A 21,319-nucleotide genomic window follows, 5' to 3' on the forward strand; every position below is an offset into this window, starting at 1 on the left:
CTATTTCATTTGATTCAATTAGTTTATGTGAAAGATTTTTACTGATTCAGTCATTAAAAACGATCCGATTCAAGTTCAAATATGAAAAATCTACCAAATATGCTGAAAAATGTCACTTTTCAGATGGTTTTTGTCAAAAATGAAAGTGGCTGCATCCGTGTTTATTCACAACCTTTATTTATCTTATGTATTATCATTAAATACAGCTTACATTTCAATATCAAGGATGAACACGAATGCGGCCACTTTCGTATTACACGGAAACCATCTAAAATTTAACTAAAATGCTAGAATTGTGGAGATTTCAGTTATTTAGCATGACTTAATGGTGCTACTACCCGATATATGTGTATTGTATTGTCAAAAACAGCCCATATTTATGTAGCAAAAGCATTCTTCTGTCCAATAAATAACTAAAAGTTTACATTTTAACAATTTTGTAAAACTGCTGTATTTTGGGGCCAAAAAGGGTCCTTACTGGACCTACTCCTTTGCTTACTTTCTCAAATTTTTGTTTCATTTTTATCCCCACCATTTTAAAATTTCATTTACCATTATCAAAACAATAACAAAAAGTACCAGTAACTGATAAATACATTTAAGTCACATACGACCTTGAACAATAAATGAGAAACCATATTACTGTACCAGATATAAATTGTCATGAGTGGAAAACAAATAACCTCAAGATAGACAAACAAACACTTGAAACAAACACCAGATTTGCTATACTCCCAATTAAAATGTTTGACAAAAGCAATAAGCAATTATGAGCTTCAAGTCTTGGATAGGCAAATAATCAAAAAATTAAAAGATGTGATTCTTTTTCTGGGTATCAAATCGAAAAAAAAATGTAATATTTTTGACCTGAATATTCATGAAATATTTGCCACAGGATTTTAAGGAAACAATAAATAATCAATAATAGTCAACTTTGCTTTGAAAGTTGTATACTATTTTTGCTTCTCATAATACCTAACTTCCTTTAACTTCTTCTTTTACCTACCCCCATATAGACCCTTTAAAAGGATGCAGTATAATTTTAGATGTTGTTTTGATCAGAAACCTTTTTAATGAGTGTCTCATTGCCAATGGTAACATGCCCAACTTTAAATTCATATAGCATATAAATTGTAGAAAATCAATAAATTAAATACTGCTGTCGATTATTCTCTTATTTCATATTGTCTGGTATTAATGCATTGTAAAATGATCTGTTAAAATTCTATACACTGTCATGTATAAATTAGAAATAATGAGCAAAAAGTAGATTTCTCTTTTTTTCTAATTCATCATGGAAAGTTTCATTACACATGATATTTCTTGTATGTTTTTGATTATTATTTTTTTTAATTTTCAGAGTGAAGTATGACGTTCATTTTCACTGAACTAGTACACATTTTTGTTAAGGATGCAGGATTTTCTAGCTGTGTTGAAGACCCATTTCCACATATCTGTGTTTTTAAGGATTATTTATGGTCTTCTTGATGTATTCCAATATCTTTATATATCTAACCTGCACTTGCAGCCCATAACAAAGGCTGACGTCTATCTTTATCTAAAACATCACATGGTATACCACTGTCCAATAATTTCTTCAGAACTTTCTCTCCTATTTTAGCATCGGAGTGCCCATTGTCTCGTCCATTCATCTGTGCAGCGTAATGGATAGGGTAGGCATTATGATTGTCACATTTTGACAACTCAGCATCTTGTTCTATGAGAACATCTAATATTTCTAAATGTGTACATACTGAAAAAATAAGAAAAAACTTTATATTTTCAAAACATCATTTCACCTGGTATTCATGGCAATATGTCCTTTTGTTTTTTCATGAGAAAAAATAGTCTATTTCTATCTTCAGCAATGATACCTACAGGAGGTATAATCTACAGCCTTCTGTAACAATAAGGACAGATATATCATCTACCCTAACTTACTTAATTCGATAGGTTTCTCATTGCTGTAAATTGTTCAACATTTTATTCAGCAAGTGGGAATATTGAAATGTATACTTGTATGTCTGAACACTGAGGTATCAAGATGACAAAGTAGTTATGTAATTTGTAAAATAAAACATGCCGAGATATAAGGGATATCATCCTATGCATGGTATTCTATACTAGGAGTCCTTCAATTTTAATGAAGTAATGAGATTAAAGGATTTTCAAAGATAATTTCACAAATATGAAACCAATTTACAAATCTTAAGAGGTTTGATTGTCAAATGTTTCCATATTAAAACAATCCTGAGTAAACAAATTTCCATATTAGCTTAGAGTGCTCTGCAAGGTAGCCAATTTATTTGTCAAATGAATGATAAGAAAATATGTGTCTGTGATAAAAGCTTTTAATATAACTGTATCTTGAAAGGTTTTGTCTCTTTGAATTATGTAAAACATTCAGTAATTACTGTGCAGTTGATAGGATTATAGATGTTTAAATGTTATCGAATTTCGATGATGTCAGCTTAATGTACAAACAATAACTTTATATTGAATATTTGTCGTTTTAGAGTAAATTTTTGCAAATATTTTTCACTTAATCAATGAGTCTCAAATACCTTGTGTTGTTAAGCAGTATACTTCAACTATATAAGGTCTGGGTGAACATTATGAAAGCTTTGAATTAAATTTTGTCAACATCTCTAGGAAGGCATGTGACGGCAACCTATAGTTGTTAATGTTTGTGTCATTTTGGTCTTTTGTGGAGAGTTGTCTCATTGGCAATCATACCACATCTTCTTTTTAATATGTGATTTGGTAAAAAAAAAAATTCAGTTATACTGGAAACTTGGATAGATTTGAGAGTGACTAGGACTAAACATAGACATCTAAACATTGTATAAATCTCTAGATGGCTCCTAAGTGTTTATATTGTTAGGTTGTTGTCTCAATAACATATATCCAACATCTCCTTCTGATGTAAACTCAACAGAATGTTTCTTTCTATTCTCTCTTTAGAATGTATGCAATCATGATAAAAAAGAAAATTGACTGTATTTTAGAATGACAAATATTGATACCAGTTGAATATTCAAAATTCATAGAATCATATTCAAAACAGTGTGGTCCTGGCCATTGATTGACAACCTAAATTATCCCATTGACTGAGACAGATTAGGTGAACGTTTGTATGTAACGACCATTGCTCACTTCTTACTTATTATAGAATTTGAACTGTGGGGTCACCAAAGGTTTTTAAAGCCTTTAATAATAAAATAATTCGAAAAATTATTCAGGAATAACCTTTATATTTTGATTTATATTATTGATATAAATCAACACATCGTATTATTCCGGTTTCTTTTTTCGAATTGCTTTATTTAGGTGTTGAGAACCTTTGGTGACCCCACAGATTCAGTGTCTTTAACAAGTACATAGTGAGCAGTGATTGTTACGACAAACGTTCACCTAATATGTCCCAGTCAATGAGATAATTTAGGTCGTCAATCAATGGCCAGGACCACACTGTTTTGAATACGATTCTAAATTGAGAGAAACTGACAATGTGATGGCAAAAAAATAATGACCTAGAAGAGACAAATTAAACAAGTCCACAAAACATGCTCCTGATAGTAACTAGGAATCATAAAAAAGATGTCAGATGGAAAAAAAAAAGCCTGAAAGGTGGCTTCATTTTATTGTTTACATGAAATTATGGTAAATGGGTATCTTTTCTGTTATTAGGAACTACTGCTAACTAACAAGGCAGAGTAAAAAAGTCAAGTAGAATATAGATTCAGTCAATGACCTGATACAAATTTTAAAGTTAATTGATCATAATGTTTAATATTCTTTTATCTAATGTTGATATTGAAGATTAAATATTGTCTGACTACATTGTTACTGTGTACATACATATTAAAGAGAGGCTAAAGATACCAAAGTGACATTCAAACTCTGAATGCCTCAGACATTTAAACAGATGTTATAATTTCTACTCCATATTTAATATGAGAATGCCAATAGCCATTTGGTTTAAAATATATTTCTTTCAAAGGGGTTAACCTCTTTGACTTGTACTTTTCTGTACTAATATGTTATCAGAACAATACAGCAGTATAAAAATCTTAAGTCAAAGTTGACAAAAACACAAGTTTTCTTTTCTGAGTGTAAAAATTAGAACATCCTAAAATTAAGAAAAAAAAATATTCTTGATACTGCTTTTAAAAAATAGTTACTCCATCATATTTGTTACTTTGTCATGTTTGAATGATCAACTCTTATAAATCTATATTATTTACAACACCAAAATAATGTGTAAAAAACACCCTAGGTGACCAAACGTTTACCAATACCACTCATGACAAAACATTATATATATTTCTCATTTTTATCAACTCAATTTGCACTCTTCATTCATATTTGGTATACAGATTTACCAGAAGATGTAGTTTTTAAAACATTCTAACCAGTAATGAACGGAAAGCTACAAATTCTGCTAATTATTTACAAACACATAATCTAAACCATCTAGGAACTAAATAGTGAATAAAAATGATAAAATTATTATACAATAAATTCTGACTACATTAAATAAAATGCTATAAATAGAAAAGACCCAATAAAGCCTGTAATTTGTAATGTCTGATTGTCAGTGATAATTTGAATCTAAAGATCCCCTTACTATAGATTTCAATAGAGTATGTAATAAACTATTCACCATTTAACCCCCCCCCCCCTTTTTTCATCACTCCTTCTTCTTGTCTCATATATAGTTTTATCCATTAAATTCCTATTTCTTTCCCCTATATAACCAAGCTCTAAGCATAAATAATTTCCCATGCAAACAGTATGTACTTTTAGTAAATTTACATTTCTTACGTTTGAATAATTAAAAAAAGATCAATTGATATTAGCTAAAAAGAAAAGTTGATTCAAAGACTTTATATTTGCATATTCAGGAAATCTTAAAATCTAAAGTCACTTTACAAATTATCAACATGCAATCTTGTGAGTCTTTGCACACCTAGTTACATGTTATAACGATTGTATCTTACAGAACGAATCAATGGAGGACAATCAAACATTACAATATAGCGTAAGGTGTGAAATCAGAAAGAGGAAATCGTTGATCTTACCTTTAACGCCTTCAAGATGATTACCTTTAGAATGCAATTTATTGGTTAATTCTAGTGAAAAACATGCAATTTGTGAATACATATATGCCAACATCTTTAATTTCATATGCAGATTCCTGCAATTTCCAATGCTAATGAAATGATCAAATACAAGTTTTTGCAGTCATTAACATCAAAAATCTATAGGACTAGTTAATAACCTGAAATTTGCTTATTCTCTGTGTGTGCATTGTAATTTAATTCAATTACTCACAACAATAAGACCCCACACTTTGAAGTTGAATAAGAAATTGGTATATAATTGACCTGGTAAATGGTAATAACTTAATTAAATGCACCAAATCAACATACTTTTCCTCACACTTTGATTAATGGTATAAAAAATAAAATTGAAAATGGAAATGGGGAATGTGTTAAAGAAACAACAACTAGACCAAAGAGCAGTAAACATCCGAAGGCCACCAATGGGCCTTCAATACAGAGAGAAAATCCAGCACTCAGAGGCGTGCTTCAGCTGGCCACTGAACAAAAATAATAGCTCAGATTGCAACTTTAAGCTGAACCATGAATATGAGGTCATTGACAATTGACATTTGCCAAACAGAAACTTTAGAATATAATACAACTGTATACTAGAAATGATGTATCCAAGTCTTCTTTCTTTAGTAATATAAAACTTTATATATAATCCCAATTACTGTATTCTGACAGACAAGGCAACAACTGAGAGCATTATTAGGAATTAGGTCAGTAAATAACCATATAACCATGAAAATAACTTTTAGAATAGTAAAATTATTTGATGACATAAACAATAAAATTGAGTATGGAAATGGGGAATGTATCAAAGAGACAACAACCTGACCATAGAAAAAACAACAGCAGAAGGTCACCAACAGGTCTTTAATGTAACAAGAAATTCCCGCACCCGGAGGCGTCCTTCAGCTGGCCCCTTAACAAATATATACTAGTTCAGTGATAAAGAACCCATTCTAATTTCCAAATTGTACACAAGGAACTAAAATTAAAATAATACAAGACTTGAAGACTAACAAAGACCAGAGGATCCTGACTTGGGACAGGCGCAAAAATGCGGCAGGGTTAAAATGTTTATGAGATCTCAACCCTCCCTTATACCTCTAGCCAATGTAGAAAAGTAAACGCATAACAATACGTACATTTAAAATTCAATTCAAGAGAAGTCCGAGTCTGATGTCAGAAGATGTTATAACCAAAGAAAATAAACAAAATGACAATTATACATAAATAACAACAGACTACTAGCAGTTAACTGAAATGCCAGCTCCAGACTTCAATTAAACTGATTGAAAGATTGTGATTTCCTCATATGAATATCAGGCACAATCCTTCCCGTTAACGGTTTAGTATCATACCATCATAACATATAAAGCACATTTTAGTCAACTAGTAGAAGGGAAGAATTACATATGCATGTCATCTCATTCACTCAATAATTAAAAATAAATTTTACCAGTAAGTGTACATAAAATTTAAAAAAACATAATGTTAACTTTCCATATCAAATTGATGAGACTTTTGATACACAACACATGTTTTTCCAAACCATTGCCTTGAACTAGACATATATGAAAATTTTCTTCAGAAAAATATGTTGGCAAGTATGCATGACAGAAGTTTTTGTGACTTCAAATGTGGTTATTAGTATCTAGTTATAAACTAGCTTTTGTATAGCTTTATTTTTATGCACATTTAATCACATGAATACCATCATATATTAATTTGGTTATTAAATATTAATACAAAACAAACTTGTATTGAACATTGGGATAAGTGTACTTTGTTGTTGAATAACAAACAATTATTGAAGATTTGTAAACATTTCAAGAGACAAGATCACATTAAACAGTCAGAAATCAAAAATATACAACTGGAGGCTCCAAATAGCCTACATCATTCACCTTGCTATATAACAGGGGTCAGAGCATTCAGTTCAAACTTGACTGATACAAGGAGATACTTTACAAATAATTTTCATTTAAAACTTATTGATAATTTTCCATAAAACATTTTACCCCAATAATTTTTTAATTAATCACTGTCAAATTGGTTGGTTCTTTGGAAATTGCTAAATAAATTTAGAACAAAAATGGATAGAGAATTTTGTTTTGCCATGCTCAGTGCCAATCAACTCTGTTAAGTGTCTGTTATTTCATACAAAGTGGTAGCAATAGTTAATAATAGTTATTGGCAAGGAAGCTTCAAAGAAAGTAGAATTTTGCATCAAAAACTTTGGAAAAATGTGAATAAGAGAGTTCTTTAGTGTTGATCAGCAGAGAGTTAATGTTGCAAAAAGCTATACATCATAACCTTAATTTGTATAGTTCTTATTAATTCATAAATTATTTTTTATGAAATGACATTATTGAAAATAACACTAATATACAATACACAGATTTCTACATTGAAATAACCTACCAGTTGCCCAGTGAGATGGAGTATGACCGTCAGCATCTAAAATATTAACATCTGCTCCTTTTCTAACGAGCAGCTTCAATAATGGTACATTTCCGCCAATAACTGCCATATGAAGTGGAGTGAATCCCTGTTCATCTTGTACATGTATGAGAGATTCCTCCCTCATAAGGAGCATCTCAGCACATTGCGTCTCTAAGTTATCTGCACAGTAATGCAATGCATTCTTTCCAGTTTTGTCTGTAGTTCTAACTGAAGCCTAAAGAAGAAATCATTGTCTGTTAAACATACAATGATCATTTTCTCACTTGGAAAGTGTTTATGGTGGTAAAAAGCACTGTGAATCAGTAAAATTTAAAGGAGCATAGGCTACCATTTAGACAAAAATCTAAATTACTATTATTTTAGTACATGTATTACTAAAAGCTTTTTTTGAAATAATGTCTCAATATAAGCAGTCAGTTTGGCCAAATATGTCAAAATAAGTTCAACAAGAATGACTGTCCATAATACACGACAGCCCCATCTGCACTATCATTTTCTATGTTCGGCGGACCATGAAAATGGGGTAAAATCTCTAATTTGGCTTTTAAATTAGAAAGATCATGTAATAGGGAATATGTGCACTAAGTTACAATTTGATTGGACTTCAACTTCCCCAAAAACTACCTCAACCAAATATTTTAACCTGAAGTGGGACAGACAGATGAACAATGAACAGAGGAAAGGATGCACAGACCATAAAACATAATGCTCATAAATGGGACATAAAGAAAATGGACTTGTTTTATTGGTATCGCGACTAGTAATTGAGTGAATGGTCCAGAAATAACAAGTTCAGCGATTACATAAAGAGCAAAGATGGTCAAGGATACATATAGCTGCATACATCTACAAATCCTAGTTGAACTCCACCATATAGTCATATGATTTATCTTCAAGTTTTATTCTGATTTGGAGAATTCAGTGGTGCTTTGTTATTCTCTTTTTTAAGCATTCGCAATGTTTTTCGAGTTTGAAATACTGTTCATAAGGACAATATGTTGTCCTCTAGTTGTCTTTTCATTCATGTGTCAAAGGGTTGCTGTTTCATCCATGTATATCCTACATTTTCATTCATAATGACAAGTAACATGTCATATTGCCAAGAAAAGAGACTACCATTATATGTTTTTGTGAATGTATAAAGACATAAACTAAAGGAAGTTCAAGACGATCAATATCATCTATCCAACATTACAACTTCCTGTAATCATTTAGAATGCAATGCATGCAGCTTTCCAAAGTATTTTTAAACTTGTTATTTGAATCTTGTTATATGTCTATCCTCATGTCATAAGTTAAATGTATTCACAAATGATTTCACAAATCTGAATCCCAGTTTTCTGTATTTTGAATGTAACTGCTTTTGAACATAAGAGGGCAGCTAGTTTGAATGAAACGGATATATTCTTATGTAAATGCACTTTCAGGACTGTTTGACTTTCCATGTTTCGTAGCTATTTTTCAATCTATTAAGGACCATATATCCTGAATGCAAAGTGAAAATATTGAATATCTACTAAAAATCCATTTGTCCTTAGTAATAACCCATTAAAATTTGAAAAACATTGATTAATCAGTTCATAAGTTATTAAACTGAAACTGTTGGCAGCTTCTGCACACATGCTGTATTTCAATAAGTACTATTTCTTTGAATTTTCTCATCCTCAGGCCACCTTTTCTATCAAATTTGGAAATAGGTATTTTTACATTCTTTAAAAGACAGAAAATAATATAATCACTAAATAAAGAAAGACGAACCCCATTTTCGAGCAGTTCTTTGAGTTGTTCAGCATTTCCATTCTGACATGATATAATAACAGGAGTAAGACCATCGTCAGTCTCCTGATCCATCAGTGATGTTGTGATAGAGAGTCCACTGTGAAATAATTTCTTTAAATACTTTGGTTCCTGGATGACACAAACACGATGGAATATTGTTCTCCCCTTGTGATCACAATGCTCTAATTTTGGCTTATGTCTAAATATAGAAGAAAATTTTTATAATATGTGCTAGTCTTTTTTTTTTTTTAAAGTTGCCAATCTTTAATATCATTGTACATGTATAATAAATCACAATCAAAACAAAATATATATATTAGTTATTTATCAATAAATAAATGGAGAATGTGTCTATTGGCCACAGATGCCCCCGCTTGTGAATATGCATGAGTCAATGTACTAATTGTATTCAAGTGAGGTTGCCCAATTTTCAAGATATCTGTGTTTTGTGGTAATAGTACATGTAATAGGCATAAGGTTATAAAATTTGGTTGATGCAAACTCAAGTCAGAAAAAAAAAATACAGCAATTTTTATGTTAAAAAAGGGGCATAACTCATGAGATGCCACCCAATTTCATACTAAATGCATATCTCAACAAGATTACCTTAAATCAAAGACTTAAAGGAAGGTATCATTAATGTCTTTGTTTTTTGTTTAACATGTTGATAAATCAAACTCTACTACCTTATTCATGTATAGCACAGCAGAACTAACTTATGATAGACACTTGTAATGTAAAAAAATTTACATTAACATTGGGTACTCTTTGTTATAAGATTTTACATTAGAGATCATTACACTTTCACTGTATTTTAAATGAAAACTTAAAAACAGACCATACAATGAAAGGTGTCTGTTATTAAAGGGTTATAGTTAGGTTACAATTGTTTGGTACCTATCAAGCAAAACCAAAAGAAATACCAGTTAAATTTTAATTAATTTCTTACTTCTTAAGAATACATTTATTATATCATATTACAGTCAAAAAATAGTGTTCCATGAAACTGAGTATTCCAATATGTTCTAATTTAATTGTACTTTCTGATGAGGAAAACATCAATTTATACGGAAGAGGAAGCAGAGTTAACTCATAAAATATAATTCCAGCATAAATATTTAACACTTTATCGATAAAACCATATTGATTATAATTATTAAATTATGTTTTTTATCAAAATAAAACCATAAAAAGCAAATGAATGCATAAAAAATGCAAGTTTAAACAAAGCATCTCTCTTACCAGATTCAGCCAACAGAATACATGCTTTAAATAATTTGAAATGTGATTTAAATTAGTCATTTTATTTTTCAAGGAATAATAACCTACCTGTGTATAAATTAATCATTTTAATAGATTTTTCACTTTCATATTTTTTCAAATTTAAATTTCTAAACATATACATTTGTATATAACAATAGGTGCCTTATTCTAAGTTTGATTGCATCTAATAAATATTTCTCTCTGTTACCATACACTGATTTGTTTATGATCAAAGACACTAGACATTAACAAGCTTCAACTTTAAACTCACTGACCAAGCAGTTAATTTAAATGGATAAGATTATATCAATAATAGTCTTATGAAGTTATATTTGTAATGTGTGGGTCTAAAATATTATTCTTCAAATTGGCTTAAAACCAATCTCTCAACTTGATATTAAAACATGTACTCTCTACATAGAGATCTCTGATATTATCAATAAAATCATTTATACCTTACCTTGTGAGTTCATATATAATTCATAACAATCCCATTCAGTTATAAAACAGAAGTTTATAGCCATATTTTTTTCTTATTGTAATGTACATTTCGACGTCCATATTTTCAATGTTATGACAAAAACATAACAGTTAATATAGACTGTCAAGCATCGAGTGTTTAAACTGTGCCATTTAACACAGATTTAATACAGCTGAATGGTTTTAAAATACATGGGTATAATCATAGGTGAATTATCATTATAGGAAGTTTCACTTAGCTGAAGACCTATACATTTCGTCCTTCTATTCAAAGAGATATATGTAAATCAATCTTTGGTATTAAAAGGTCTTGTTCTAAGTCAAATATTTAATTGTTTGATTTTTATCTTCCGTATTGGTAATAGGTATTAAGTAGGGTTCCTGTTAAATACCATAATTAAACAATTTTCATGGACACCATTTAATTCTTTCGTAGTTGTGATTTCATTTTACTATAACAATAGACATAAGTTATCGAATGCCACTTCAAGTATGTATCCCGTACCAGTAGCATCAAGACCTTCTTATTTGCATGTGAATCAATACACATTGTTTTCAGGTATAAACAGCATATCAGAAGTTCAAAGTCTACATTGAAATTTAAAACGTGCTTGCAACATAAAACAATTTAATGGAACCTGATTGAAACTGGTAAAAAATATCGTCCTAATTTCAGTTAAAATCACATGATGTAAATGTTGTCACAATAGACTTTGATTCATTTTATAATTCAAAAACTATCACTAACAAATTAGGTTTTAAAGATCAATATTAAATGACAAAATCAATTTTCCAGCATCATAAATTCCAACAACAGACTATTATAAATCAAAGCAACTGCATGTTTGAGATTTTGCAACAGTACATTTAAAAATAAAAAGTTTATATTTAACACTATATTGTTTAATTGCAAAATGTTGTAAATGGTTGTATATACTATTACAAAAATGAATAGACAACAAAATGGATTTAAACATTTTTTCTAAAAATTAAAAGAACTAAGGGTCAACAACTCTCCATCCAAGACACAATGTATAAAAAGTAACCAATTGTATGTCAAAGTACGACCTTCACTTCTAAGTGTTGGATTACACCAAACATCAAGCTATAAAGGGTCAATATAACTAGTGTAAACAAAAATTGAGAAACACTTATAACCAACATCAACAAACAAGAAAAGTTAAGAAAGGTGCAAACAAATGCAGCAGGTTTAAACATTTCCTTGGTAGATATTTATAGATTATCGTTGACCATCTCAACGAGATTGATTTTCTCGCTTGAGGCAGTACAGCGAAAGTGAGAAAAGCAATCGAGTTGAGATGACCAATGATGATCTGTTTATCTATATTTTACCTTTGACGACATTGTCAATTGCATTAGCAATGCCTTTTCTAGTAATATTTTTTCCTATCACTCAACTTTGCTGAGAAAGGAAATTATCAGTCAGCAAAATCATAGGAAAATTCCATAAAATAGCGATAATTACTAATATTTATGATTTTCACATAAATATATAACAAAGATAAACGTAAGATCTAATATTTGGATGGATTTAATACTGTACTGATTTCTACACATTTCATGTGGATCAATCTAAAAGAGACTACCATATATCTGCAAATAACACTTAATAAGGATAAAAACATTAAGATATAAGCATCATTTCATCTCAACTTATTGACATGAGATGCAGTATGTATTATTCCATGTCAACCAAAGGCTTAGAGACTAAAAAAGCTATCACATCATAGGCAGATCCAGGGGCCCTGGGAGGTCTGGGCCATCCCTTTTGTGAGAAAAATATGGTTGATCATATAGGGAATCACTGAAGCATGACTGGAGCAGGTCCCCTTTAGATCAGTCAGTGGGTCGCCCTTACAAAAAGTCTGCCACGGCATATGAATAACATGGTATTTATGTCAATGGGACATAAAGTTAGAAATCAAGAGAATAGAGTATAATTGTATGTTCATTAAGAACCCAGTGAGATAGTATGGATTGTTTTTTAATTTGTTTAGGGTCAATTGTGTAAGTAAGAATACTTCAAAACTTGTACCAATGATAACAAACTCATCAAATTATGAAATGGAAAAATTATGGAACACAATTGATATATCTATGGATCTGTTCCAGTTTCTAGTGTTATCACTGTTTTAAATCATCATTCATCTACTGGGATCAATTAAAATAAATTTATAACCAGGGCATATATGTATGTAGATCCATTTAAACATGTTATACAAATTTGGAACAAATTCCCGCAAGTAGACACTGAACTTGTGTTGTTCATTTGCCAATATTTTTTCATCAAATCTATCCTTCTGGAAATAACATGAAACCAAAGGCGCGTAAATAAACCATCAAAGTTACGCAAACGTTCTTTTTTGAATTATATTACCTTTCAGGACTATTTTTAATAAAATATTTAAAATTCATCAACTTTAATCAGTAGATTTAAATAAATCAAAGTCTTAATTGTATTGTGCAATTCATCCTTGTTGAATTTGACAATGATGCCTATTCATTTTCTAAATTACGTTTAATTAACCTTGAATAAACTGCAATCAATATTATCTTAATACTAAATCGTTTTAAACAAGGTTTCATTATACTACATATTTAAAATTGGAACATTGCGAGTTTGCTGTTGATGGTACGAATAATGTGTATAAATATGCACAAATAACATTTGTCAGGAGGTATCTCACTTAGGTTTAAAAAGATTAAATTTTAGTTCAAGTATCAGGTCTATAGTTATTAGAAATTTTATTGACTTAGTAAATCAGCTAAAAAATATAATGGTTTGTTAGCACTGGCAAAATTACTTTAATATATATGGCTATAAAAGATTTCATGTACAATTATAATACTAAAGGCTCTGGTAGCCTCAAGATTATTAACCAATTTCAATATTTATCTTTTCTGACAAGACCATGGTTATTTTATACAAGTTAGAAGGAAGCAATACTAAAACATCAATGTTTATCATCAATGAAAAAGTTAACTATATAAACTACAGGCTCTATGTTGCTTGCCTAGATTTATGTGATCTACTACATCAGCCACTTTTTAACTTTGTAGACTATAATACTATGATCTAGTTCAAGGCTTTGTTTGTGCTAATCTTGCATTGGTTGTACTTGTTTCTGATTTAGTAATTTTAATACAGGGAAGTATTTAATGGTGAACTAAGTTTATGAACTTGTCATCACAGATTGAAATTCCAACCTTATTAATCTGACACACCTTCTTGTGATAGGCAACAATAGCTTCTAGTAAATTGTTTCATTAAAGTTTTTTTTAAACAAAACTAATTTATACATTTGGAACTTTGTTTGTGACCTTGACCTTGCAGGCTAATCTTATTGGCAACACTGTGACTCTGTTAGTGGTGAGATTCATAGACATGTGGTTTCAAATATATTTTTCAAGACATTTAAAAGTTCTGAATTAAACACCACTTGCACAGACAGGCAGAGGTAGTTTTTTATACAGCAACCCCTCATCAACATCAACCTTTGTGCTGAGAAACATGGCATTGGTCAAATTTTGGGGTAAGGATTCCTCTTATCCTTGTGAAATCTTCATTAACATGTGACATTTTTACTTACTTCAACACTAATTCAAATAAATCAAATCTTTTGGCTATAACAGCATATTGTAGAGCATTTCTCTGGAGTTTACTATCATAAGCATTGATGTCACTACCACCATCTATCAATAAATTACATATATCTACGTGTCCATGTTGAACAGCTGCTACCAGTGGAGGAGTTCCTTTCCCATCTTTTCTGTTAAATATCTGTAAAAAAACATAAGTTCTGCCATCATAAATATCTGTAAAATAACATTAGTTCATCACATTTTTGTGCTTTGTTGGTTTCATGAAAAAGAGACTTATAATTTGGCCCTGTAGGCTGTATATATTTATCAACTATGGACTTTTGACAAGGTCAATATGTTACATATGGACCTGTTCAGAATATATTGACAGAGGACAAAGCCTGATAGTCAATATAATCTTACAGGCCCATATATATAAAGTATTGACTGAGTAAAAGTCCTTATTTTATATATATTACATATATGCAATAATGTATTCAGAAAATGGCATTTAATGATCTTCCTGTGTATTTTTCATTTGTATTTTGCAAGAATTCTAACATGTTATTGAAAATATCAACATTCTTTGAACAACTTCATAGCTAGTTGCATAAGCTAGCTTTCTTGTATTCTAGGGTAGCGTCTGCATTTAATACAAAATTCTTGATATATCTCCTGATTAACTTGCAAATTTTCTGTTTGTCTACTGTGACACTTCCTCTTATCTGTTAACTCTAGTGTGCAATTCCACCAAGCTGCAAGACATCCTTGATAGGGGTCTAATTGGGGGGTTCTGATCCCGGATCCCATTTACTGTTAAATTGTCAGATTCCCGTATCCGACTTACACTATGTAAGTAAGCAATTCTCAATTTTTTGTCATTTCCTGTGTCCCGCAGGACTTCATTTCCCGTTTTCATGCCACAATAAAGCGACTTTCACTTTTCACGCTTACAAAAAATCGTCAATCCCACGTCACCCTTAGACCCCAATGAGACCCACTAGATAAACTAGAAAAATGGGAAAAGGATTGGCAAATGGCATTCCACCCACAGAAATGTACCATAAGTAAGTAGCGCAAACCCATCATATGCGATTACTATCGTCACAGCCACATCCTTGAAAGTGTCCCAGGCAGGAAATACCTTGGTTTAACTTTATACATTAGCAAGGTCCTGTCTTGGCGTGAACAATCAACATATAAACCAGACCACAGTAAAAGCCTCTAGATCTGTTGGATTCCTGCGTTACGAACCTCAGGAAGTTAAACAGCAGGAGGATTTTGAAAATAAATAACTCAGCCTTGATAATCACAAAAATAAATGGTCTGTTCTTTGGTAGTTTGAAAATAAATTACCTGACTTACAATGTATTGAAAATAAATAACTCAGCAGGTCTATAGCTTTTTGGGCCTTCAGTGGTTCCAAAACCCTTCAAAAAAATATTTTGCCTCGCTCCCCTCAGCAATATATGGTTGACAATACTTTTGAAAGAGTCAATTACACTTTACTACAGAGTTCGACTCGTAACAGGAAGAAGAAAGAGGCTTGGCAAAACCAAACTTTAATACAATGTTTGTAATACATGTACAAAATGTATATTGGTTGGGAATATAAATGATACATTTCGTCAAGAAAAGTATAAAATTATACCAATTATCTTTTATAATATACTATGTATTTGTGTTTCGTTTGTATGTCTCCCAGGTATGTATTATCTTAATATGTTTGTATATATTGTCCTCTTGTACACAAGTATGTGTCTGAGGTTATGAATAAAATCTTAAATCTTAAAATTTCTGCAGGGGATAATGATTAATTAATCTTGATTAAATGGTACACAATAACTTGACTATACATGTATTATTCATTATTAACAAACATTTTAAAAATTGTATGTTTTCGAATATCAAATATATAAATACAATTGTGAAAATGAATAGGGCATCAGTCCCTTGCTTTAATGAAAATGAAAAATCTTGCTTCAATAGTGCAGAAAATGAATAATCTGTCCTCTCAGTTTACAAAAATAAATAACCGATCAAAAACAAATCCTCCTGCCCTCCCCCCCTCGAATATCAAATGGTCGTCCCCTTAGGTAATCTATTCCTGGGATAAAAGTCAAGCCTACACAACTTTTAAGTGAGGCCTGTGACATTAGGTATATAGGATTTTTTTTCAGAGACAGGGGTTTGTACAATGATCACTATAAATTATTTTTGTCCTAGATTTTGACTTATAATCATTACTAAGAACATTTGTCATTCAGCTTTCTTTTGTAATTGATATTCCCGACATATTGTTTTAGTTATACGACAAATAGATGTTATGGTTTTATGTACATATATTACAATATGTATGTACTAACTTTTTAAAAGTTCTTTTAGTATTATGAACAACATTATGTATCTGATAACATGAGCTGAGGAGAGTAGGTTACCAGATTTGGTAATCCAGTTGTCAAAATTCCCGCGCTTTTCAAAAGACAAAAGCACTGCCGGTACAGTTTCCGGAAGCTTAGGATTAAAAAAAATTGTATTCAGCTCAGGTATTCACTATTGTCTTAACTAAAAGATAAAATCGAATGCATGTCTCTGGTCATACTAACTATAAAAATGATTTTTCTTCTTCTTTTTTAACTTTTTGAAATTAGGGAAACACATTAACTTTAGGAGGAAAACAACGAAACAACAGAAAAACTGAAGTACAACAAACCAGAAACATATATGATTTAGATATACTGTTCCCAGAACGAACAAACAAAAAACGACTATGCAACACAAACATACACAAACTATAAGATAGCAACTGCCATTCGGATACAGAACATTTTATGAAAAAATGGTGGTTTTAACCTGTTTTTGTGACTAGTCAAACCTCGCACTTCACTGGGTAATGACAATGAGGGATTATATAGGGGATCACTGAAACATGACTGCAGAGCACGGCCACTTGTTTCCGGAAAAAATGCCTATATACCTTGATATAACTGGTTATATTAATGTATGAAAGGACAAAAATATTCTGAGACAAATTTTGAGTATACTGTGATCAAAACCGGTAAGGTTAAAAAGGCAATGGCAGAGTCTTCTTTGATAAGACGCTATATTCACCGCGAGAAAAATCACGAAAGGATAATATACGATTTAGAAATTTAGAAAAGGTGAAGCGTACCCATAAGTATTTGACCTCGGTGAATATCAGGTAAATCATTGTGTCAAACTAATCAAAAGTGCATTGTATTGTATCAACCTCACCAAAAGCCAATACTTGTATAATATTGAACATCGTTTTGGGGAACGTACGTTTATCAATCTAATTAAAATATAAATCTCTGATTTCGTTATCCTCATACATAGTCAACTCGGGAAAGGATTGTTTGCGAAGGGCAGGCGCAGAAATTTAGTAGTACACTAGATGGTTAAGGACCGTTAAAGCACAGAGAGTGTTGGAATCTTCAAACGGGGGAAATTGGATTTAAAGAAGTATTAATTTGAGTGGTCCGTTGTGTAACCATAAAACTGCAATATACATTCAATTATTTAAAACACTCAATGTCTCTAGTATGATTAATGTCATTTATCCTAATTTTGTTTAATTTGTTAACAAAGAGCTTTTTGTTATACTTTGTAGGGGAGTGAAATAGTAGTAAACCTTTAAAATGTACATCGTCATAATGAAGAGTTACCTTGCTTCATCATTGTCGTAATAAATGGACATGTGGTGAATTGAACCGACAACTCTCTAAAAAAATTGAATGGACTGCAGTCAGGAGGCGATAAGAGGAACGTTATGAAAACGATCTGGGAGGTTTGAAATCAAAGTACCATAATACTTATTGTCCTCTTATATAGAGGACCAAATGAACCCTACCGAGAAATGAATTTTAAAAACTAATCAAAACAGAATTGCAGATTGATACTTATAGTATGGGATTGCATTAGGCAATGTTTTCCTACAATGTTTATGACATCTTTACACTTATTACATTGGTTGGGTGCTTTATCTCGGATACATGATTTATTGGTTGTTATTATTGGCTTTGTCTTTGCTTTCAGTAATTGCAACTATTATGAGATAGGCTTTAAGCATTGTTTTTTTTTGTGTGTGCAAATAATCAATCAGATGTGTCCAGCCAATTTTAATTGATTTTCTTCCTTATGTTCTGACACTGCTGTCCCGGGTTATTGAATAGCCACTAACAAACATATTTTACCACGCCAAATTGTGTATACATGTACAGAGGGGGTCCAGTAGGTCCGGGTGTTGGAATTCCACTTTTTTTTTTACGATCGATGCTTTTGAATAGGGACATAAACATAGTTGGAACCCCCTCTTATCCTGGGTCTAAAATGCTCCTTTTAAGAATGGCTGCAGCTGTCCCAAGGAAAGCATGTAATTCATTGTCTATCTTGCATTGCTGTAAGTCATATTAATTGTTTTTTGTTTGTTGTGCTAACCCTCATAAGGTTCGGTTGTTTTTCTCTTCTGAATTTATTTACGTTTTGTTATGTCAGGATATTTTATAGTAAATTATCATTTCTGGAGGTTGTACGGTTATATGTGGCTGTTAACCTATAAGTCATTGGTCTCTTAGACAAGAAGTAGTTGTCCATACCCACATCTCCTTATTTTATACTATGATATAGTTTTACAGACTCTATGATGAGAGTGAACATTCGTATAGTTGTTTGTCGGATCATGTGTAATGTTAGGTATTATATATATATATATATATATATATATATATCAATCAGATATTTCTCAAAGTTATAATAATTCACATGATATTATACTAGTTTCAAAACATACACCATGCTAACATGATAGTGAAGACATATCATTTTTATTGACATAACATATCATTTGTGTTGTCTGATCGTTGAAACACGGGGTTTGACTGTTCTTTTCATGTCTTTGACAGTACGACAAATAAAATTGAGAATGGAAATGGGGAATCGAAAAGAATTAATTTTTTCTTTAAAAAATCTAAATGTAGCGTTACAATTGTTAAGATAAATCTGGACCAAAGTAATACCTCCAGATTATATTATACCATGTTTTAAAGTTGGTGGATCCTCAATAGTATGCATTATGAGTATGACATTGGCACACAATAATGTCTGTTCGAATTTTGGATACTATATGCTTTGGTTATGGAACTTGAATTCATGTATATATGTTATTGTCGGTTTTATATGCCATGTGCTGTTTGGTTGAATTAGACAGTTTCTAGTTTTTAATCTGTTCATTTCGCAAAAGAGACAGTATACAAGAGCTTTCACTATATATGTATGTATTTGAATATGGATTACATGCTAACGGATATATTTAAACAAAGGCTTACCAAAAGTCATCTGAAAAACTATGTCTAGTTGAAATCCAAAATATCAATGTAATCCTTCACTAAGAAATAAATGATTAATTAACATTTTTCGATGATTAACGAAAACAACATCCAAGTAACTCGAAATAAAGGTAAAAAGGTGTTTTTCGCGTATCTATTATGACAAATTATAGATTTTGTTATTGACCTGTAAACAATAATTTAAGTGTATGGTTAAATTAAACGACACTCTATAATGCTAATACAATGGCAAGTATTAAGGGTGTAGAGAAAGGGAAACCAAGTCAGGATTTTAAATATGTAAACGACAAAATGTGCATTGTGTTTAAGTTTAAAGGGGTACGGTTCATATTTCATTGTATATTAGTAGTTGTTATGGGATAGATCTTTATATATTGATCTGGACTGGACATAATTGATCGTTTTATTTTTCCTCCCTGTATTGTGTATTGTACTGTGCTCAATTGCACCTTTCTGTAAAGAAACACTTCAATAAACTTTAATTACCCTTTTTGAAGCAGGTATAGTCTAATTGATTAATATGTGATTTATTGATTGTATAACAGAGAAAGCGTTAAGAAATCTACATAAAGAAATGGACTGACTGCTCAAAATCCATACACAAGTTATTACACATTATGAAAAGATTTTCAATGAATATATCGGAAGAAGTATATATGTTTTGGAATGTTCAGTGAAATATAATACAATGTGTTGATGAAAATCTGTCGGAACATATCTAATTCTTTTTAATGTGTACATGATTTCTAAGGTTAACTTATACGATTAGTCGGTCAGAAAATGCATCTTCTCCTTATTCAATTATTATGAATACATTTATAAACAAACTCTTAAAGTGGCCTTCCTCTCTATACACCCGACAAGGATGGATTACAATGAAGCAATATTGACTCCACAGAAATGAACCAAATAAACACTCAGTAAAATTGAATACTAGTGTCCAATTTGCAATTTTTTTTCCTTCCTGTCCTTCCCCGCCCATTCCAGTAAATCAAATGGCAGTCCAAAAATATAAAGACGATACTTAGGCAATGTTATAGTTACTGGTGGTTCCTCGGTATATATCCGTGGTACTTTAAAAACAAATGTTAATATCTGCATAAGCATAGTTTGTGAGTTGAAAAATTTACATGAGAACTCACTGATAAGTAGCTTAAAGTGAAGCTGGCAGATACTGAAAGTATAATCACCTTGTTAAGGTTTATGTACCCTTCTGTAGCCATTTTTGTACGAACTTTTCAAACT

At 31.0% G+C, this 21,319-nt stretch overlaps 1 protein-coding gene across 11 annotated transcripts in view; it reads right to left on the reverse strand.

Moving 5' to 3' along the window:
• The window catches only part of LOC134712359 (ankyrin repeat domain-containing protein 11-like), a 60,411-nt gene that overhangs the window by 36,537 nt on the left and 2,555 nt on the right, over positions 1-21,319 (reverse strand). For 8 of the 11 annotated variants that reach the window (XM_063573827.1, XM_063573829.1, XM_063573822.1 and 5 more), the window contains exons 2-6: positions 14,717-14,907; positions 9,342-9,561; positions 7,542-7,797; positions 5,085-5,108; positions 1,517-1,753 (exon numbers count right to left, since the gene is read on the reverse strand). In XM_063573827.1, the coding sequence (XP_063429897.1) occupies positions 1,517-1,753; positions 5,085-5,108; positions 7,542-7,797; positions 9,342-9,561; positions 14,717-14,907 (928 nt within the window). Of the gene's footprint in view, positions 1-1,516; positions 1,754-5,084; positions 5,109-7,541; positions 7,798-9,341; positions 9,562-11,085; positions 11,301-14,716; positions 14,908-20,053; positions 20,259-21,319 lie in introns of those variants that run through there. The other 3 variants (XM_063573832.1, XM_063573833.1, XM_063573824.1) reach the window with 3 other exon arrangements.

Source organism: Mytilus trossulus, chromosome 3 (genome assembly GCF_036588685.1).
Source record: "Mytilus trossulus isolate FHL-02 chromosome 3, PNRI_Mtr1.1.1.hap1, whole genome shotgun sequence".
Classification (NCBI taxonomy): domain Eukaryota; kingdom Metazoa; phylum Mollusca; class Bivalvia; order Mytilida; family Mytilidae; genus Mytilus; species Mytilus trossulus.